The 23,022-nt window shown below is 46.3% G+C and overlaps 1 protein-coding gene across 5 annotated transcripts in view; it reads left to right on the forward strand.

Annotated features, from left to right (window-relative positions):
• The window catches only part of LOC103182465 (plasma membrane calcium-transporting ATPase 1), a 54,794-nt gene that overhangs the window by 5,209 nt on the left and 26,563 nt on the right, over window positions 1–23,022 (forward strand). For 3 of the 5 annotated variants that reach the window (XM_007899496.2, XM_007899498.2, XM_007899500.2), the window contains exons 2-8: window positions 8,519–8,716; window positions 9,396–9,653; window positions 10,302–10,427; window positions 10,990–11,115; window positions 15,634–15,669; window positions 19,331–19,492; window positions 22,778–22,992. In XM_007899496.2, the coding sequence (XP_007897687.1) occupies window positions 8,519–8,716; window positions 9,396–9,653; window positions 10,302–10,427; window positions 10,990–11,115; window positions 15,634–15,669; window positions 19,331–19,492; window positions 22,778–22,992 (1,121 nt within the window). The remainder of the gene's footprint in view (window positions 1–8,518; window positions 8,717–9,395; window positions 9,654–10,301; window positions 10,428–10,989; window positions 11,116–15,633; window positions 15,670–19,330; window positions 19,493–22,777; window positions 22,993–23,022) is intronic. The other 2 variants (XM_007899497.2, XM_007899499.2) reach the window with 1 other exon arrangement.

A 23,022-nucleotide genomic window follows, 5' to 3' on the forward strand; every position in this document is an offset into this window, starting at 1 on the left:
GGGTGGGGGGGAGGGGGGGAGGGTGGTGAACGTGGCTGCCGTGGATTAACAAGTCTATATGAGCAAGATGATGTCACGGGTTCAGTCATTAGGAGATTTATAGACCTGCCTTTTAATTCTGCGATGCTTGGGGAATATTGAGCAGTGATGAGCAGGGTTTATTGTTGGAGTGGGAATCAGCTGACCTCTCTTTTTAACCCCCCCCCCCCTCCCCCCACCACCAAATTGGTACAGGTTTATCCTTCTGATTTCATTCCTTTATTTCCCCCACCCCCAACACTCTCTTTCCCCCCCCAACACGCTCTTCCCCCACCACCACTCTCTTCCCCTCCACCCCCTCCCTCACTCCCCTCCTTCCCCCCCCCCCCCCCCCGCCCCCCGGGCTGGGAAAGATTGCTGGGAGTGAGGGTCACATACGAGCAAGCTTGAATCGATGCTCGCACTTAAAGTAGCCGATTGCTGATGGACGGATACCTTGCTATTTATCTGTTTTATTAGTTGAGTGCTCTCTCGCATCCAGTGTTAATGCGGGGCTTTGCATTGCTGTAAAACTCTGGCCTGGGGGAAGGTGGGGAGGGCAAGGGAGGAGAGGTCCCAGAGATGCCGACCTTCTGGGTTAGAGGGGGTGCTGTGTAAACGCAAGTTGCTGTTGTTGTTATCCTGTGAAGCACTTTGAGACATCCAACATCCTGCTTTTTGGGGTCAAACAAAGGAAAATGCCAAGAGACTGTTGTAACCCGGAGAGCTGAGACGTCACGGCGGCAAATTGAGTTCACTGACTGTCGCGATGGCTCCCTGCTCGTGTATGTTTTGTTTTGGCTCCAGGGCTCGTTTGTGCCAATGACATTGTACGTCGTCCTGATGTCTGTCAGTGCTGCGACTCTTTCATGTACGTTAGTTAACCTTCAGTGGGATTGAAGGTGTCGGTTGAGCGCATCTCACGAGTGTTCAGTGGCCGGCATCGCTTCATTAAAAAAAATATATATAATATATATATATACACACACACACACGAAAGTTTTTATACAGCTTCAAAGCCAGTGTTTTTTTTTCTCTCTCTCTCTCCAATTAAATAGAATGAAATAGTCTTGCGGGAAATAATTTTTAATTGTGTCATCGTAAATCTACTTTTCCTTCCCCATCCCTCCCCTACCCCCCCCCCAACATGTACATGCGTGTGCGTCTGTGAGAAGTATTATCAATAAAGTACATGTAGATAACTCCGTGGTATAATAATAATAATCCTTGCAATTGATATAGCACCTTATCATGTTATTGAGATGTCTCAAAGGGCTTCTCGGGATATATACTGTCAAGTGTAGTGACTGTATATTTTGTGGGCAACACACGGCAGCTAGTTGCGCACAGCAGGGTCTCACAAACAGTCGTGGAACGAGTGACCCAATTATTCTTCTTCTATTATAGTTGGAAGGGTTTAGGATGCTCCATGTGCAATCTCCCTCCCCTTTATGTCTGGGTGTTTTCAGGACTGATCTGCTCTGAATTAAACGTGGCAAATGACCCACAAACTCCCGTTTAAAATAAAATGTATTAAGTAGGGGGTGACGTACAGATCCTTTGGATGCAAAAGTTTAATTCCATGGCACTGCGGTCAAAGCTCCCAAAGATCAAGCAGCGTCTACGGAGAGACAGGAAAGTGAGTTAGCATTCAGGTTGATGAACTTTGGTCAGAACGGGGTGGGGGGGTTGGTGTTGTGTGTTGGATGGGAGAGGTTTATAAGGACACGAGTAGAGATGGGGGCGGGGAAAGAAAGGCAAAGGGGAGGGGGGGGAAAATTAGATGGAGAACATATTTTTTTCTGTGCGCCTGCCATCACAAGCTCGTTGCTGCCTGGAACCCATTTTCAGTGTGTGAGTGAGGTCAGCCCGTGTCTGTCGTTCTCTATAATGAGACACCATCCGATCTCTTCTCTGGGATTGGAAAGCTCATCAGATGAGGAATAATTTATGTAGCTGCTCCTACGGCCACTCGATCCCTCGCTCATATTTCACCAGCCCAAAGCCTTGGTGCTTCATCCAGTCGGTGTGCGTCATCAACCACTTATGTAGCGAGCGAGAGATATTCACAACACTTAAATCGGGGCGAACACATTAGGGCTGTGCGCCATTGCTCTAACTCAAAAATAAAAGGTTGAGGTAAAATGATTTTTTGGGCAACCAGCAATGTTTGCTCTATACCCCAGAGCTATCCGTTACAGTCTTGGATTTTGCTCCTGCAAAACTTACTGCTACATATTCCCTTCTGAGCTTTCAATTTCTACGCCCCTAACCTCCGGGACTCCCTCCCTCCCTCCCTCCCTCTTACTCCATCTTGCCACTTCGTTGTGTCAAACTCCTGCCTCAAATCCCACCTCTTTGAACATAGTCCCTTCAGCTCTCTCCTCTCCCACCCCACTTCCCTTGTTCAGTGTCCATCCACACGGGTCCGCAGGCCATTGAGAACCTTGACCGCCGTGTGTTAATCCTTGCTCACGAAGGGACGGTGGTGAATTAAAGCACTGTGTGTTGGAACACCACTGCCTTTGGTGCTTTTAATTCACTGCATGTTCTTCTGCACCAAACTCCTAAATCGATGCTTTCCTTCTCTGCTGCCAGTCCGGATCGATTCTCATTTTCATTCGAGCAACTTGCTTTTTTTTATATACAGGGGGGAGGAGGAAAAAAAAGCAAACTAGCTCGAGTCTTCTGCTGGCTTGAGTCGATTGAACCCCCCAAAAAGGGGCGACTTATTAATCTGTACTTGTAGCCGACTTGAACAGCCCTTTGGGCACAATGTGAACTCTTACAACTGGCAGTTATGTAACGCCTTACATGTCGGGAGGATGTCCCTAGCTGCCAGAGCGAGCAGTACCAATTTTATTTGGCCAGGACATCAGGGGTGGGGGGGAGAGAGAGAGAGAGAGAGAGAGAAACTCCCTTCTCTTTGCGAATAGCACCGCGAGATCTTTAACGTCCACCCGAACAGGCAGAGGGGGAGTGAGGTTTTAACGTCTCGTGCGAAGGACAGCGACACTGCAACACCCCGATCAGAGAAGAGACTGGTCTGAAGCATTCACTACACTGTCTGTCTCTTCCTCCGATCCAGTACAACACCATAATTTCATCATGCTGTGCATCTGTTTCCAAGTTGCATTGACGTATTGCTCGTGGCACGACTATTGTTGTGTATCCCAAGCCATGTGGGTAAATGGTATTCCGTTATAATTCCTTTCCTCTTTTCCCTCCCGAACATCCCACCCCCCCCACCCCCCACACCCCCACCCAACTCTCCCCTTCCCCCAATCCCACGATAGCACACCCAGAGTGGAATGGTTACCATGGCAATCATTGGTTTACATGGATGAATTATCTTCCAATTGGGTAAATTCTATTTCCAAGGCAACACAAAAAATGACTTTTTTTTGGTGGTGGGGGGGCGGGGGGAATAGTTGCTATGGAAATCAAGGCCAGTCACTCCGACGTGTCATCAGTTGTCATCAAGGTTATATTATCAGGTGGTGAAGAGCATTTGCTACTGTAGTTCATGTGCACTATATTCAGGAGCTGATAAGGCACGATACAACAGCAGATAAACTTCTAACCATTGGTTCTACGAGATTAATAGGAAAGGAAATACTTGATCTTGTTAATGCTGTCACACAAATAACATGATTCACATGATCAGATGCAAGGATCATTAATTTTTTTTACAACAACAACTCACATTTATATAGCGCCCCTCAGGCAGGATAGCGTCCCAGAGCGCTTGATATTAATTTTTAATGCACAATGTAATAATAATAATAATGAATAATCATAATAATCCTTGCATTTGATATAGCGCCTTATCTTACAGTTGAATGTGAACAAGACTGAGGCCCTCCTGATTGACTCGCGCCATTGCCTCAGGCTCCGGCAGCATCACCTCCATGGTTGCACACTACAACTCACCAACTCACCAGTCAGTCAGGAACCGAGGTGTCTTGTTCGACCCTCAACTGTCTTTTCTCCCCCACATTCAAGCCATGACCCGCTCTGCCTTCCCTCACCTCCGTAACATCGCCCGACTCCTCCACTACCTCACCCCTCAGGCCACTGAAACTCTTGTTCATGCCTTCATCACCTCCAGGCTCGACTATGCAAACGCCCTGCGTGTCGGCCTTCCCAACTCCTCCCTCCACAGCTGCAGATAATTCAGAACTCTGCAGCCCGTGTCCTCTCCCGCACCAAACTCCGTGACCCCATCTCCCCCACTCTCGCCCGACTCCATTGGCTCCCTATCCTTCAGAGGATCCAGTTCAAGATCCTGGTCCTCACCTACAAAGCCCTCCATGGCCTCGCCCCACCCTACCTCTGTGACCTCCTAACCCCCTACCAACCCACCCGCTCCCTCCGCTCAGCCGGCTCTGGCTGCTCCACGTCCCCCGACCCACCCGCCCCACCATTGAGGTCACGGAGTTTGGTGGCCTTCAGCCACTCTGCCAACCTCTGGAATTCCATCCCCCAGTCACTCCGCCTCGCCCCCTCCTTAGCCTCCTTCAAGTCCCGACTCAAGAACTTCCTCTTCGACCATGCCATCGGCCACCCTCCTTCCCCTCCTCTCCCACCCCCAACTCCAGCTCAAGTCTGAAATGCTATACTCTGTCCAGCACCTTGGGATGTCCTCCCGACATGAAAGGTGCTATACAAATGTAATCTTGTTGTTGATGTTATCGCCTCTTTTTGTCTCTGTGTCGCGAATGGGGGAGAAAGGAGACGATTTTCACAAACGTGCAAATGTCGTGGCACCAAATGGGCATAATAATCATAATAATAATCCTTGCATTTTATCACGTCTTCGAGATGTCTCAAAGCACTTCACAGGATATACTGTAAAGTGAATTAATTGTATGTTTTGTGGGCGGAAGGTATCACTTTGAGATTGAGGCTTTAAAGGCAATGTTCCAGTTTGACATGCCCCACTTTTTCTGCTTCTTTCCCCCCCCCCCCCACTCCCGCTAATTATTTTCACTTGGTTTGGACTCAGTTAGTGAGATGCGAGACAGCTGTACAACATCTCCAAGGACAGGAGACAGTTCAGCCGAGCTGTAAACCAACCTTGGAGGCCACAGACTGGGGCCATTCACTTATTAAAGTGAAATGTTACACATGTTAAGAAAAAAAACTATTCAAGTGTAAACATTGAGATGCATAACATTTTCCATTTTTAAACATGTATCATAGGAACAGGAGTAGGACATTCAAAGCGCTTCACAGAATACCCCATATCCCTTGCTACCCTTACCTAACAAATATTGACCCTGGAATTTCCTTGTTTTGTCTGCTTGTTGCTGGAGGACAGTGTTAAGAGTAAAGAAAGCAAGTAAACTGGACTGCTAGCCTGCCTTTCTGCCCACTGTATACTCTATCTTGCTTTCGTCGTTACTTAAATGGACAAAACCTTACTTAACTCAACCTCGCCATTTTTTAGGCTACATTGAGATGTTGTACGTGAAGGATGATATAAATGCCGAGCGTTATTGCCGTAAATTCAGCCATTAAAATGGTGGTGGGGTAAACGTACTCTCTGCGGTCACATTCATTGTGTTTCTTTACAGAAGGAACCCTGTGTTGAGCGTTCCCTTGAACGCAGACCCACTCGCAGACGCTCATTTGCACAGTGAATGCAGTAGCAGTTTGCTCTCAGTCCTGAAATGGGAGCATTTGATGTTAGCAAAGACCTGACGTTGGGCAGTGATTTGGTGACCATCTTGTTGCTGAAGCCAGCAAAGGGTGGAGGTGGTGGGTGAGAGAGAGAGAGACACAGACACACACACAGCGAGTTGTGTTGGTGGAGGAAAACCAGGGGTTAAACAGTTAAACTCTGGCAGCCAACTTTTCAAATAGGATTTCAGTGGATTAAGCTCCCCCTTGTCACCAGCTGCCAAACAGCAAATGGAGCCAGTTTCAAGTGTAAGCAATTCGGAATGTATAGACCAAAGAGCCATCTCTCATTTAGACATTTGACGAAGGAAATTTGCAGCCAATTTGACATCCTGTTTGCTGTAGTTGAGATTTTTGGAATGAACTGGTGTTCTGTACGTTATGTAAAGGTTTTTTTTTACTCTGCGTTGAGGCCTGTAGATTACTAATCTGCTCGGGCTATCACGTGTCTATGATGATGTTGGAACGACTTGCTTGTTCCCAGGGCCGCCCGGGAAAACTTGCCTCTTGCCCATTCTGAGCGAGCGAGCCTCCCGGCCTGCCTGCCTGCCTCTTGGGGAGTTCAAGAGGGACTTCTTTATGCAGCGGGTGGCAGGAATGTGGGAATCCTCGCCAGAAACTGTGGTCGCACCAGAGAGTCAAGTCAGCAGGAGGAATCTCGATGATACATGAGAGAGGGGAAAAGGGAATCGAGGGGTCTGGCGGAGGGGGAGTTGGGATGGGTGGAGACTAGTGTGGGATATTAAAGACAGACAAATCGACCAAATGTTTTTCTTATTGTCTGTTTCTGCTATTTCACGACTGAATTTTCAGCAACGACCTGCATTTATATTAGCTTTCACCTACACCGCGTTGAAGCAGCAAACCTCGAAATTGGTGAAGTTGAGTCAATGTTTGTCCATTTAAGTTTGCCTTTAATAATTAATGATAAAAGCATTTGATACAGAGCCTTATGGTGTCACTGTTCCAAAGCGCTGCAGATTTCTGTATAGAGTGTTTCACAACCGAAATGCACAGTCAATTTACTTTACCAAAGGCGCTGTATCAAACGCAAGATTATTATTGTTATCATTTGCAGCTAATTTGCACGCTATCTCCCACAAACAGCCAGAAATTGAAGGGCTTGAACCCACAACCTTCTGACTCCCCAATCGTGAATGCTACCGACTGAGTCAGGCTGATGGCTCTTAGTACGTTAACGCGTAAAGGCTCCCGAGTGTGAGAAATGTTTGCACAGCAAATTGGGGCCGGGCGGGGAGAGGAAACTCCATCCAGGAGTTAAATTCTGGATTGGAGCCCAAAGCAGATAAGTGGCCATACAGATAGTGAACAGATGAATCCATGGAGCTCTATTGTGATTCAGTTGATAGTACATTTCCCTCGCTTTACAGTGAATGCTGCAAACTGCTTTGAGGCGACCTAACATGAAAAGCACCACATATAATGCTATTATTATTATTATTACTATTATTATGGCTGTTTGTGGGACATTGCTGTGTGCATTTCGCCCACAAAATACACAGTCAATTCACTTTACAGTATATCTTGTCAAGCACTTAGAGACGTCTCGACGACGTGATAAGGTGCTGTATCAAATGCTGGGGTTCTTATTTTTATTGAAGCCCCCTGTCTGAGGAATGATGAGGGGTCAAAGTGGATAAACTCAAATTGGGGGTGGGGGGGAAAAAAGTTCACAGCTCTTCCAGAAATGTGAGAATCTGTGTGACGCAAAGCGACCGTGTGGAGATTAAAAATTGTTTAAAAATCTCGGTTCACAATGTATTTTATTTGCCACACACAAAAGGGAAAAATCCTTTGCTCCCCATGAAATTCTTCATCGTGCTGCCTTTGCGTTCGGGACGTCCTCCAGACGTGAAAGGCGCTTTACAGATGTAATATTGTTGTTTCGCCGGCAATTGAGTTATCTGCGTCGGGCAGATGGGTTTGAGTTTTCTCCGCCGTGGAGGGAGCTGGGTGGGCTGATTGACTATATCTGGTTCTCGTGTCCGTGGTACCTCACTGCAGCTGTGGAATAACTCCGGCTGTGCACAAGGGCTTTTGTATGTTGGCTGGGATCGCAGGGTTGGCTGTTGCTGATTCGCGTGTGGATCATCTGAAAGCGTGGAGGTGCCCTAATGAATGAATCATCACGCCCGGAAAAACCATCCTGCGCTCACTGAGATGTGTGCACGTCCCACGAGCTTAAAAGTCCCTTTGCCGATCATTTACCAGGTGGCATGTTCTACGTTGAAGCTTCTTGGGCGAGCAGGAAACGATAACGCAAATGTTTTGTCTCGCTCCCTCTCGCTTCGTGAGTCGCAAAGGTCGGGGGTTCGATTCGCTTTGGGGTCTTTGAGCTCACGTTCTAGGCTGACGCTCCATTGCAGGATTGGGGAAGCCCAGTGCTGGCAGAGGTGCTGTCCTCATTGTAAGACGTTCCACCGAGGTCGCGTCTGCCTGTTCGGGAGAACGCTTAAACATGCTCCGGTGCTATTTGGAAAGGGAAGGGGGTTTCTCCGGGTCTCGTGAACAGCGCCCCCCACGCCCCCCCCCCCCCCACCAGATAAAACTGGTCTGCGCGCAAATTGCCTGCCGGGTTTGCCTACGAATAGTCGCTGTGCTTCATAGTAAAACTCCAGTGAAGTGTTTTGACAATATGACAAAATGTCATATCAAATGCAAGGATTATTATTATTAAATGTATATGTTAAGACTTTTAAAGCCTCTCACAGTTAAATTCAATATCTAATTTATTTTTATTTCTCCCCCCCCCCCCCCTTCTCTCTCTCCCCATCTCTGTTCTTTTCTCTCTCAGGTTTGTCCGGAAACCCATCCGATCTCGACAAAAGAAAACTAGTATTTGGCCAGAACTTTATACCGCCCAAAAAGGCAAAAACGTTTTTGCAGTTAGTATGGGAAGCACTACAAGATGTAACTTTAATTATACTAGAAATCGCAGCCATTATATCGTTGGGCCTTTCCTTTTATCGTCCTCCAGGAGGAGACAGCGAACGTGAGTAGCATTGACGTTTCCAGTGGGGACGGTTGTCGCTTGACGGTCAATCTCTTAGCATTTCAACGGCGATTTTCCTGTCCCTCGATCAGTTGTTACTTCATTTCCCGGGCGGGTGCTTTTCTCTGCTGTCCGCCAGAGTGTTGACCAATTCACAGGCTCGTACCCCTCCGAATCTGGCCCACTTCTGGATTCGAGGGTTCCCGCCCGGGATGACTAAAAAATTGGTCACTCAATCCACGACAGTTTGTGGGGACGCTGCTGTGCGCTAACTGGCTGCAACGTTTCAGCCACAAGCTACACAGCTTTACAGTATATCTTATGGAGAGTTTGAGACAGCTCAACGATGCGATAAGGCGCTACATCCAATGCAAGCATGATTATTATTATTAATAATAAGGCTATGCCTTTAAATATAAATGCTATAGAACCTAGAAGTGCCTGAACTGGCACATAAGGATACTCTGCGCCTTGTAGGCAAATGGTGCCAATTCAAAGCACTTGCTTCTGAGTAGACTGACGGCAGTCACTCCTGACTCATTGCTAAGGTGTTTAAGGGCGCGAATACCCCTGGGCGAGCCGATGACGTGAGATTTAATTCTGGTTTTGTCATTTAACGACCGGCAGTAATGCCTCTCAGGGTGAAAGATAATTATTTTGTTTGTTTGTTTACCCGCAGTATGTGGGGAGGTTTCTGGCGGAGCGGAGGACGAAGGGGAGGCGGACGCAGGCTGGATCGAGGGGGCAGCCATTCTGCTGTCCGTCATTTGCGTGGTGCTGGTGACGGCGTTCAACGACTGGAGCAAAGAGAAGCAGTTCCGCGGCCTACAGAGCCGCATCGAGCAGGAACAGAAGTTCACCGTGATCCGCAAGGGGCAGGTCATCCAAATCCCGGTGGCCGAGATCGTCGTGGGAGACATCGCGCAGATCAAATATGGTGAGCGTGTGGCAGTGCCTGGGATTCCAATTAAGGCGAGTCCTAACTGGGTGACACGGTGAGCTCTTGATCACCAGGGGAGTTCCGATGGCGAAGGCTCTTTGGTCCCGTTTGATTTCCATCTCGGGGCATTCACAAAGTCCTCCCGACGTGAAAGACGCCGTGTAAATGTCATCTGTTGTTGTTGCTGCGTTGGGCAAACAAGTTGGAAGATTAGGTCTGGGAAGGGAAGGGAAGGAGAGAGAGATGGAAGGAGGGAAAGAAATGAGGATGGGTCGGAGGGAGGTGGGGTGGGTGGGGGGGGGGAGGAGGTGACACATATATGGCTTTCACTAACTGAAAGCAATCAGGGGCCTCAGTGTGCATCAACATACGTCTTAGACCACGCTTTGCCATTTCCTCCCAGCATACATCTCCTGCTCAGGTGCCCAACCGGCCATGACGAGCACTTTGAGACGTCCTCCCGACGCGAAAGGCGCGATATGAACGTAAGGTGTATTGTTTTGAGTGTTTCCGCTTGCTCCCGTCATCGGGGAGCAGGTGTGACAAGATTGCCTTTCGTTGCAATGCCTTACGCTGGCTCCAAACACCCCCTCAGCTGCCTGTGCAAACTCACATCTCTCTCTCCCCCTCGCTGTGTCTCCACAGGTGACCTTCTGCCAACGGATGGCATCCTGATCCAAGGCAATGATTTAAAAATAGATGAAAGCTCTTTAACAGGCGAATCGGACCATGTGAAGAAATCATTGACGAAGGATCCAATGTTGCTCTCTGGTGAGCTAATGGAGCTGTTGCCTTAAAGACTTAGCCTTTTAGATCAGCAAACACAAGTACCTCTATTATTCCTCAATCCATCTTCTTGGCGTGCGCCTTCTGTTCAGAGCAAAACGTCCTTCGGACGAAACGTTAAAACCTCACTCCCCGTCTGCCTGCTCAGGTGGATGGTAAAGATCCCACGATGCTGTTCGAAAAGAGAAGGGAGTCTCTCTCTCTCTCTCTCCTCTCTCTCTCTGTCTCCCGGTGTCCCTGGCCAACAATCCCTCCAAATAAAATGGGTCACTCCCTCCCTGGCTGTATGCGGGACAATTGCTGCGCGCAACTGGCTGCCGCGTTTCGCCCACAAAATACACAGTCACTGCGCTCTACGGCGAATTCCGTGAAGCGCTTTGAGGCGTCTCGAAGACGTGATAAGGCGCTGCATCAAATGCGAGGATTATTTTTGTTGTTCTTATTAGCTGAGATGTCTGCCAAGGTAAAGACTGGGTTTCACACGCCCAGGTGCCCCAGACTGCATCTTGTATGAACGGTCTTGTCTGTTCTGGAATGTTTCTTTCAGGCACCCACGTCATGGAAGGGTCCGGTAGGATCCTCGTCACTGCAGTCGGTGTGAACTCCCAGACCGGGATCATTTTCACATTATTAGGAGCAGGTACTGAGGAGGAGGAGAAGAAAAACAAGAAGGGTAAGTTGAACCCATTTGATTGGGGGCGGGGGGGGGGGGGGAGGAGGGAGGTGGTGGGGTGGTGGGGGGGATAAAAAAGTAACTCGTCTTCAGTTCTTCTTCCAAAAGCAATCGTTTGCAGAAACTTTTGTATACTTAAAAAAAATTGCCAACCCGTGAATGTGTGGACCTTAAGGTATTTTTTTAATTAAAATCGTGCACAGATTTCGTGGCAGGTCTGAGTAAGGGGATGTTGCCCTTTTTATTGGGACGCCGCTGTGCGCAATTGACTGCTGCGTTTCGCCCCCCAACCCCCCCACCCCCCGCCCGCCCCAAATTAGACAGTCAAGTCACTTTGGGGTGAATGTTACGTGAAGCACTTGGAACGAGTTTGCACTAAGCGTCCAGTGGCTTCCAGTACTTCAACATCTCGTGTTGTGTCGCGTTAGTTAACCCGTTCTTTGTAGAAGCCGAGGATGTGCGACAGACAACCTGTTGGGATGTGGGGGGAGAAGAGAGATCCTGTTTAATTATGAATTTCTGATTTAAACACAGCAGTTTGCCATCGAGTTGCAGGGAACGAATTTGCCTTAGGATTTATGTGTGTGACTTTTTTTTTAACTTGGAGGCAGAGGATTGTATTTTAACCCTGTTTATGTCAGCAGGTGTGCTCAGAACCCCCTGTCTCTGACTGAGCGTCGAACCGTTTCTGCACAATTTTCAGCTTGCGTAAACGGGATTAAAGGCTCCGTTCCAGCAACAAAAAGCCCAAACTACATTTTTTTAATATTTTTTTTAAAAGAAAGGCTTTTTTTTTAAAACGAGGAGAAACTTGCTTAGAACGCGTACTCCCCTTTCCCTGTTCTTTTATTTATTTCAGGCTTATATATATATATTTTTTTTTAAACTCTGTTTTTCTAACTTTATTTTCCCGACTTTTTTTTAAAAAAACATTGTGTTTTTTTTTCTTCTTTCATTCGGCTCCCGCCGTCCGTGTCAGAAGGCGAGAGCGACCTTGTTTTTAAATCATTTTGCAAACGGTTGAACACAGTTTTCTTGACGGTCTTGCAGCCAGTTGAAAGGCTAAAGGACCTGGACAGTTAACAGGCTATTCTGTTAACTCGCTCTCTAGACTCGCTCTCTCTCAACCCCCCCACCAGCCCCCACCCCCCAATTTCCGACCTAGATTCAAAGTTGAAAACGGGGGCCGCAAACTAATAAACAAATAAACTTGCCAATCGATCAGTACAATAGCCAGTGCTTTTAACCTTCCAGTCAACCCAAGTTGTTGATGGGGCTATTGTTAGATTGGTGTCCGTTGCTGATCTATTCCGAGCAATTGTTGAAAGATATCGTGCTGATGAAAACATGGGTTCACCTTCACTTTTTCTTCCTTCCCCCTTTCCCCCACCGCTCCACCTCCTCGTCCACCCCCAAAAAATCTTGTAACCCCTTGAAACGGCAGAGCGCAGCGCGCAGCAATCTTGACGCAACGATAATCAAGTTTAAAAAAATTCGCCATTTTAGCTTTCAAATAATCAGCTGTTACTCAATTTCAAGTGAACTTGTTTTCCACTCAGTAATTGATTTGCCTTGTGTTGTATTTTTTTTTTAAAAAAAGGGTCAGTTTTCCCCTTGCTTCGTCTTCTCCCCCACTGCCCCTACACACCCTCACTCCCCACCCCCACCCCTTCCAAAAGTGTCGTTAAAATCCATAAAGGGTTGAATGCTTGGAGGGAGCAGAGACTGTCATAAATACCAAACTCTCCCTTTTTCATGTACAAAAAAATACCCAATGCCAAGAAATGCTGCAATAAGCCATGACTTCACACACTTCAATTGAACAATTGCACATTTCCACATGCAAAATAGGTTCAAATCTTCTTGTTGTTTGGCAGAAATCCAATTGCCCACCCAATACCACTCACAGATGGGAATGAAACTTGTCTAAATGTTTTTTTTCTCTCTCTCACGAAGAAACATTTACACGCTTACACGATGCTGTAAAAGCTAATTGATTAACGCAAGTGGCCTGGCGTTCTCTTACTTAGGCCGGTATTTGAGGAACCATTTTCTGCGCCTCTCCTAAAACAAGCTTTCAAAGCTGGCCGTTATTTTTTTCTCTGAATTCAACTTGCATCAAAGCATTCCTTTCGCGAAAAAAAAACACAGCTACCTAGAGGCTTTTTTAAGGGAAGGAGTTCCCTTAAAAATGTGATGATATCATCTTGCAATTGTGATGATAAATTACTGCCTCGGTCGACTTATTTGAACTGATGCCATCTCTTCATAATTGTACATTTTGAAACGTTTAAGATCTTCACCAAATGACTGGCGGGGTAATAAAACCACCAGACGGATGATTTATAACTTTTGCTTCATCCACACACCCCTGTTTTTCGAAGTGCCTGCGATCCAAGACTTCTTGGGCAAGTCGTAAATGTTTTGGAAGATAATCGGGAGCATTAGCTCATCTCTGATATTATCGGGTCACATGCAATGCTGGGTCATTTCTGTTCATTGTCAATCTCGCCCACAAAAAACTTTGCCCACAAAATAAACATTCAATCCACTTTCTAATATATTCTGTGTAGTGTTTTGAGGCTTCACAGTCTAAATGATGTGAAAAGGCGCTACATCAAATGCAAGTATTATTCTAATAATCTAGGCCGGCTTGTGACTTGTTTTAGGAGGATTTTTTTTAATTTAAAAAAAATCTTGTTAAAAATCATTAAATTCTTCGGAATTACTTTAGCATTTATTTTCAAGTGCGAGTCATCCATGTACCAAACCTTCATCTTAACATTTTTCCGAGATTTATAAATAATTTATTTTCATATGAATCTGTTTACCTGATAGTAAGTAGAAACCCGGTTGTTAGTCAATTGACGGATCGCTTTTCCAGGGATAATAATCCCTCCAAAAATAAATAAATAAATAAATAAAAATTTAAAAAATAACAAGGATTAATTTGGCCATTCAACCTTTACGGGACACTGCTGTGTGCAATTGGCTGCCCACAAAATATATCTGTGAAGCGCTTTGAGACGCCTCGAAGATGTGATAAGGCGCTACATCAAATGCAAGGATTATTATTATTCCCTCGCGTGGCCAAATCTCATTCTTTAAAAAATGGTCAAGGCTGAAAGGTTTGGTAGAATGAGGGAGAACCAGTGTGGTTTTTTTTAATTAATTAATTCAATTAATTTGTAAAGTCTTGGGCTTTATAAATTACTATTGTTAAAGCACCTTCCACATCAGCAGAGGCAGAAACCTTCCCAGAACTGAAGGGCTTTTGAAAGCGATTTCAATTAATAATCCTTTTCCTTTAAGTGATAAGAACGGAACTGAAAGAATTGCTCTTAACGGAGCCAATGGCACAGACACACAGGATGGGCTGAAGACCACCTTCTGTGCAGTAAATATCTATAGTCAAGAACTAAAGCAGCCCAAGACTTTAAGGTATAAAGACAGAGAGCGCTGGGAAAACTCAGCAGGTCAGGCAGCATCTATGGAGAAAGGAAAGTGAGCCAACGTTTCAGGTCCACGACCCTTCGTCAGAACCTTTTTGTTTCAGATTCCGGCACCTGCAGCATTTTGTGTTTTGTTCAAGATTTTAAGGTGGTGCTTCCCAGCAAGGACACCGCTGGGCGCAATTGGCTGCCGCGTTTCGCCCGCAAAAATACACAAGTCACCCCACTTTACAGGATATCCCGTCGAGCGCTTTGAGACGTCTCGAAGACGTGATAAGGCTCTGTATCAAATGCAAGGATTATTATTATTATTATTATTATTATTGCTGCAAACTTTGGGGTCAGGAAAGCGAATCTGTGACTCTTTAAGTTGCCTTTAAGTTGCTTTAAGATGCATCATTCCTGACCCAATTTCTGCTGGTACTCGAAAGGGGTTTTTCAATGTGCAAATTGATTCTGACGACCAGCCCTTTATTCTGGGGGAATAAAAAGGGTGAGGTGACGGAGGGAGCAGTGGAGGTGAGGGGGGGGGGGTCGGAGGGTTAACTACCAGAAATGGTAAATCAATCCATTCTAATACGTTATACTTTTAATTTCGATTCCATTATACTCTGAGAACACCGCAAGCTTAAACATCTCAGTGAATTAGGTCTGCCCGTCTGTCACATACCACCCCCGAGAAACACATCCGAATTCGGTCGCTCGGCGCCCCGGCTCTTTGCTGGACGCCTCCGCGCGCGATCGGCCACGCAGTCGATTCACCCCACGGCGAATTCCGTCGAGCGCTCCGAGGCGTCTCGGAAGACGCGATGAGGCGGCCAATGCGGGATCCAATGCAAGGACTATTAGGGTCATCCCAAAAGGCACGCACGCACGCGCACGCACGCACACGCACGCATGTACAGCCAGCCGGCCGATTTTTCCTTTTGGTTTGCAGCAACCCCCGAGCAGCATTGACTTAACATTTCATTCCCAGTTTCCAGCACTGCTAAAACATGAGCCTTTTTTGCGTTCCGGCATTTACGAAGTCATGTGACGAGCATTCCACCCTTTTCTGTTTGAACAGGTAAAAAACAAGGAGCCCCAGAAAATCGCAACAAAGGTAACCGTCAAAAAACATAAGACGAGCACAACTAACTGGCAAACATTCTCTCTTTATTTTATTTCCGTTTGTTTGTTTGTTTGTTTGTTTGTTTCCTTTGTTTTTCTCTTCCTTTCGGTTTTATTTTCTCTCTCTCTCTCTCTCTCTCCCTCTCCCCCTCTCCCTCTCTCTCTCTTCGTTTCCGTTTTAACCATTATCTTTGTTCGAGTTCGCTAACACATAGTGGGACCTCCACCTTCTGTCTAGGGGTACAACGATTATTGGTGGGGTGGGGGCCGGAGGGAGAGAGAGAGCGAGAGAGAGAGAGAGAGAGAGAGTCCAAGACTTCAGTTATTGTCGATCTTAATCAAGCTCTTGTGGGGTTTTTTTTTGGGGGGGGGGCAGGCGGAGAGAGGCGAGGTGGGGGTTGTGGCCAGGAAATTTAGATTTTTTTTTTTAGATATTATTTCCACACCTCCCCCTCCCCACCCCCACCCCGGTTTTTATCCCGTAGTTCGTTCTGTTTGTATTCGTTAATCCACGTGAACGCTATCCGTTTCTCCCAGTGCCCTGGGAGTGAATCTACCTGTTGCCAATATCGAGTACGGTATTGTCCGCTGTGCGATGACTGTATCGTGCAACCGCAAGACTTTTGAATTGGGCCTTTTAAGTACTGTACTACTGTACTACTCGTCTAGTTTTCTGTTAGCTTAAATCCTCTCCTTTTCTCTCTCTCGAGGGTGAGTGAGGAATTAAGCCTCCGTAGCGACATCCAGGACACTCGCCTTATAAAGGACATTTGCACTCCACACAAATCTAACAATTTATTACAGGATCCCATCCACTGGCTCTCCTAATCGCCAAATACAAGAGCTGTCTGTTCACCTCTTTAAGCCCCGTTACGTTATGTAAACTGGAGCCGGCTATTGCCACATGACTTGTTATTTTTAGTCCGCTTGTTGCTCTTGACATCCTGCCCTTTGACGAGGATGTTCTATACAAAGACATTGCGAAAAGCAACCCGATCTTTCCTGTGCGCATCAAGGAGAGCTATAGAGAGACGCGAGTGAGCGCGGCGAGGATCAAAATAAAAACAACCAAAGAAAACAAAGTTGCACCTAACTTTCAATCCGCAAAGAAAAATAATCGTTGAACCCCTGATTATTCTTTCATGGTGTCCAAACATTCACGTTGTGGTGTCAGCACTGTTTCTCCAGGCTGTGTGGAGAACCTCATACCTCACCCACTTTCTACAGTTGTCTTTAGCTTCTAACATAGTCGTTCGCTCGTCCTCCCTTATTTCTTCCTCTTACCCCCCACTCCCTCTCCTCCCTCCCTCCTCCCCCCCCACCCACCGCCCCATCCCTTTCTCCTTCTGGCTCTGTTTTTCTCTCGCTCTTCAGTAAGTATTTGATATTAAATAGGATGACGCTTCACTTGAGTGTCCAAGGAAGTCAACGTACCAACTCGTGGAGCTTGACAGGGCTCTTGCAGAGCTTTTGGGGGTGGTGGACGCTGGTTGCTGGGTTTGGTTCATTTTGCTTTGATACAAACAAAAGTCAGATGTTTTAACGGTGAGCGGTGAGTAAACGTTTGTATCCAAGCACAAGGACCGCAAATGTACGGGGATATCGGATGTTAATCTAGAGGCTGCAAATTTCCTGAAGGTTACGTTTTCAGATCGACCTAAACTCGTTCGGGCGCGAGTGTGAATCGCGAGTAGCTTGAGGACCTCTCAGCCATTTTGCCGGGAGCACTTGAAGGAGTTCGGATAATCTCTTTGTTTTTTTCGCAAGCTCATTCGCCGCGGCAAACGTTGGCCTCAATTTGATTTGGTTTAATTTAATTTGCTTTCACTTGGAAGATTTTGGTGCATTGGCAAGCCAACGCAACCTATTCCAGCATAGCTGGGTAGACTTCCAAGTCTACAATTCTAATCGACGTAACTGTAAATCCTAAGAAATACCCAGGGTTGTACCCATATGTATGCTTTTCCCAACACCCCCCCACCCTTGCGTGTTTGAGACCGCCCAGGCTGCTTTCTCACAGTGATACATCGCTGGTCCCTGTTCTGCAAACGCAGTGAGCAAAGGGAAAACTTCAGAGCGGAGAACACAGCAAGCATTTGAGGTGAATGCAACGCTTTCAATTGCAGTTGTTCAAACTGAAAGTAGGAATTAACGTCACCAGTCATGGGTTTAACTTCCCTAATGTGGTTAGGGCTGCCACCACTTTCCTTGTGCCGAGTTGCAGAAAATTGGGGATGATGTGTTCAATCAAACTGCCTCCCAACGTAGTCCAACCAAACGTGGGCTTTGGTTCCATTCATTTTTTTGTGGTTCACTAGTGACTGTTGTCTACTTCTACTTTTATTTAATGTTTGTTGTACTCAATCACTTCAGATACCAGCTATCATGGTTTTTGTCTTTTTGCCGCCTTCCAAACAAATCACGGGCAACGAGACCAAATTGTGCCGTTGGTGTTGGTGTTGGTGTTGTTGGTGGTGTTTTGAAGTGTGGTGGAGATCAGTATTGAATGTCATTGGGGCACATTGTTAATCCATTTTATACAATTGCAAAATCGATACCATGTTATAGGAAATGTTCGGTAATCAAACTCACACAGAGTGACAGCTATTCGAAACCTTTTTAAGTCGTTGTCACTCCAGTTACTAACGTGCTGGGATCCAAGTGTGAAGCATTTTATTGTGAAAGTCAAAATACCCTTTTATTATATATATATAATATATATATATTGCCTCGAAATCCCAGGCGATTTTGTCATGCGCGATACATTACTGTACATTTCTGAATAGCGCAAGGATAAATGGATGAAATTTGCCAGTACATTAGAGACATTTATTTAACTGGTTCTCTGTGGATTTATTCAAAGCAACTCCATAGTCAAATTTTATTTCAGATATGTATATTTATATATATATATATGTAGAAAAAATATAAGCTTGTGTAAAGCTCTCTCCTCCCCCACCCCACCCCCATGATTTTTCTGGATAACCACCCTTTGAGAATGATTCCAAAGCGAGCACGAAATCAGCGTAAAAATCTGACAGTGTGCATTAGTCGCTTAAATTCTAGCCGTGTGTTTGTCGCCTGACTTTTATCAAGGGCGTTCATCCCAATTAAGCCTCGGTGAATCGAAGGTAGTCAATTCCAAGCTACAACAGCGGTAGAAAGTTTACAGCACCCGAAGGAGGCCATTCAGCCCACTTTCACTCCTTGTCAGGATTTCTCTGGAGCCCCTACTCATCATAAGCAATGCATTATTTCAGTAGATCTAACATAGCGTGTTCTGATCACTCTTATCGGGGTGAATTTTCCGCAGCTGTTTTTCCTCCCTTAGTTTTTCGAGGATTAAACATTCCATCAGCCCCTCCCTGACGCGTGTTTCCATCAACCATTACCTATTTTAACGGCTTCACCCCAATATGTTCCAAAAACAGCATGAGGACAAATGTGCTCCATGGAATAGAGGGTGTCAACACTTCAGTGTAAAGAGTCAGGTTTCGCTCTCTCTGTCTTGTTGCCTGTGTGGACGAGAGTAAGTGAGTTCAGTCCAATATGTACGGCTGTGCTCCAGTGGAGCCTTTTTGCCGTGAGATGCTAAGGGATGGCAAGTTTTTGGCGGAGTGTTTGCAAACATGTCTCACTTTGTTGGGCCCCAGCTAAAGCTCAGGATGGTGTTGCTCTGGAGATCCAGCCGTTGAAGAGCGAGGAAGGCGTGGACCTCGAAGAGAAGGAGAAGAAGAAGTCTCACGTACCAAAGAAAGAGAAGTCTGTGCTACAGGGAAAACTCACCAAATTGGCCGTGCAGATCGGAAAAGCTGGTAAGACAACATTGTGTCATTGTAGCTTTTAACGGCTTAGTTTTAGCTTCGCTGCAATAGTTTGGGACACAACGTGGAAGGCAAACTGGATGGACCTCGGTCTTTCTTTCGCCCAGCAAATTCTTCCGTTCACTATATCCCGTTCACTTTTTGGGTTGCCCTCTCCCCCCCCCCCCCCCTTCCAAAGAAATAAAACGCCTCCTCGTTTTTTAAAAATTGTAATTTTTTTATAATTATTAAACCCAAGCAATTCAGTTCAGCTAGAAAAATAACGAGGGGTCAGTCCCGAGACCTGGAGGGTAACAAATATTTTGGTGGTGGGGAAAATGGACAAGTTGAATGCAAATATTATGATTACTCAACAGAAAAAAAACAGAGGCTGATAAATAGACCTTTTTTTAAGAAGCCAATCATTGCCTCAAGTCTATCTTGAGGAGGTGACCATTAGCGGACAAAGGTTATTGAGTGCACCCAATTTATTTGGGTTTTCTTGAGAGATTTTGATCAGCATTTCAAAGAGCTGGCGATGAAGGAGTCGGTTTATTGAAGAGTATTTAATAGGATTGAGGTTGACCAGGTCTGGATGGACATGGGATGAAATGCTTTGCAGATCGTATTTTCCTAAGATGATGGCTGAGTGACTTCTGGAACACAGCTTATTGTAGTCAGGGTGCAAGGGATTGGGTGTAAGACTGGATTCATAACCCTGACTGCGTTGTTTGAAAGTTCAGTAGAAATGGCCAAGGCTTCCCTCTGCAATTGTTCGCCTCCCCGAGTCAGTTCTGTTGAGCAAATTGTACACGGTCTGTGGAGTGTGGCACTGATGGGTTGAAGATGAGTTTGCATTCGGCTCTCATGCTATCAGCCTTTAGTTAAGAGGGTATGAGCGACAGTACAGCCCAGTTGCAGCGCCTCACTATCAGAAGGATTCACTTAGCACATATCTGGCAAGCTCTCATGTTGGACAGACTGGAGGCTACAATTTTGCGGCGTTGATTGTGATGAATGTTGACAGCTTTACTAGTGGGGCTGAGAGTTTCTTTGCTGTTCCCTTTTGACAAACTCTTCCCAGTGATGCTCTTCAGATGGGAGCACGTTCTGTGATCTGGAAGGAATTTTTCCACTTAGTGATTAGCGGACGGCTTGTTCCTGACGCAGTCGGCTGCGTTTCGTTACTAGGCAAGTTGCGCAGCTCCTCACAGCCCGGCTTTGGAGCCGATTGACGACAGCCTAGGTTAGGGTTTTGTCGCTAACCTTAACCGCTGGGCGCAATTGGCTTCCGGGTTTCGCCCACAAAATACACAGTCTTATTTACAGCGTATCCTGTGAAGCGCTTTGAGACGTCGCAACGACGTGATGAGGAGCTGCATCAAATGCAAGGATTATTATTGTTATTATTATAATCCACCCGAGTTGCACAGAATAATGCAGTACGGAAACGGAGCAATTTGCCGGAACTAGTCCGTGTTTCTACTCCGCACAAACCCGCCTCTGCTATTCCCCCTCTCGCTCCCATGACCCCTCTATTCTCTTCTCGCCTCGTGCACGGGGTGGAATACACCAGCTGTCTAAGCTCGTGCCTTCTTAGGATCTCTCGTGCCTTTGGAAGTGTAACGCGGCAGTAGTCGTTAGCGCCTTAATTGGAAGCTAAAGGGCTTTACAAACCATGCGTCCAATGTTGCTCGTTGTGCTGGAGCAGCTACATGAAAGGTACATTGTAGAGAAACGAACATCTGTCAGCCCGTTTTTGTTTTATATATTAAGCGAGATTTGCCAGATCAGATATCGTCTTGGCAATGACTCACGTTCATAAACTTGCAAATTACCTGTCTTAAAACCCATCCACAAATTCATATTATGACATCCCGTGTCAACTTGGCCCAACCCACGCACTTATTGTCGCTATCAACTGAACAAAGAATTCGTATTAGTCTGCAGACTGAATTCGCAGAATATTATGTAAAATAAATTCCGTTTTTATAACCAGGATCAGGAAAGTACATTGTGGGCGAGAAATCTTTTAATCCTCAGTTTAGTTTATAGTTTTCCCTCTGCTCCATCAGGCAACCCAGAGTAAATTCCGGTGTTGATGTCGAATGTTATCGGGCTTTTTTTTTTCTGGTCTCTATAAAGTATTTGTCAGCCTGGCTCAGTTGTCAGAAGGTTGTGGGTTCAAGCCCCATGTAAAGACTTGGCACGTATAGCCTTAAGTTGAGGCTCCAGTGCAGTTCCCGGGGGAGTGGGCTGCATTGTCAGAGCTGCAGTCCTTTGGACGAGATATTGAACCCATGTCCAGTCTGCCTGTTCAGGTGGATGTTAAAGATCTTGTGGCCATATTTATCAAGCGAGGCGAGATTCTCCCCGTCTCCCGGTACGCAATCGCCCCCCCCAAATAAAATTGGTCGCTGACTCCGTTACTCTGTGCAAATCGGCTGCCGCTGTCGCCTACAAAACAGTCACTGCACTTTACAGTAAGTACACCCTCTGAAGCGATTTGACACGGCCTCCGGACTTACGCGTCGCATGTGAAGATGACTGTTCTTCGTGCTCTTCAAGGGGCAAAGTTTCAAAACCAAGTTGGGAAACATTCAGAAGCGACTGCTTAAAGTTCCGCTTGTTGAGGCTGGAGGCGAGAATCGAGCCACTCTAATTCTGTATCTGATGGTCACTGATAGACTTGAACGCATTAAATCCTAATTAAACCAGCAAATCATACAAATTAGTTGACGTTTGATTTGCTGGTTTAATTAGGAATGAAAAAAAGTGCTGTACAGTGTCAATTTAACATCAGTTATTGTATACTTATACACACAGTTCGTTATGAGAATCTTTTGCTATCTTGCATAATCGCTTGTCACACTGTAGTGTGTTAGCTCTTAATTGGCTATTCAACTTGACTGCGTTATAAATTACTTCAGTCGCCCTCATTAATTTTTTTGTCCTGCAGAGAAAGATTAATCTAAATTATTATTTCTCAGTATGTGTGCGCAAGTGTGTGTGTGTGTCTCTCTCTCTCTTCAGCCTTCAGTCTCTCTGCCCACCCCCCCCACCACCACCACCACCCTTTGGAACTCCATCCCACAGTCCCTTCGCCTCGCTCCCTTCCATGTCTCGCCTCAAGATCCTCCTCTTCGACCGCGCCTTCGATCATGCCCTCCCGCCCCTCCTGATCCCGAGCCCCTGATCGGGTCCAAATCCCTGACTGTCCAGGGCCTTGGGACGTCCTCCCGACGTGAAAGGCGCTGCGCAAATGTAATGTGTTGATCTTGTTTCTCTTTCCTCCAGGTCTGCTTATGTCTGCGGTCACAGTCATCATTCTGGTGGTGTACTTTGTGATATACACGTTTGGGGTGCAAGGCAGGCCCTGGCTGAAGGAGTGCACCCCCATCTACATCCAGTACTTTGTGAAGTTCTTCATCATTGGCGTTACGGTGCTGGTGGTCGCTGTTCCAGAGGGTCTTCCTCTCGCTGTAACCATCTCGCTGGCGTATTCTGTGAAGGTGAGGGATGAGGGGGGGCATTGTGACGTT

The sequence above is a fragment of the Callorhinchus milii genome, unplaced genomic scaffold (assembly GCF_018977255.1).
Source record: "Callorhinchus milii isolate IMCB2004 unplaced genomic scaffold, IMCB_Cmil_1.0 Scaffold19, whole genome shotgun sequence".
Lineage (NCBI taxonomy): Eukaryota > Metazoa > Chordata > Chondrichthyes > Chimaeriformes > Callorhinchidae > Callorhinchus > Callorhinchus milii.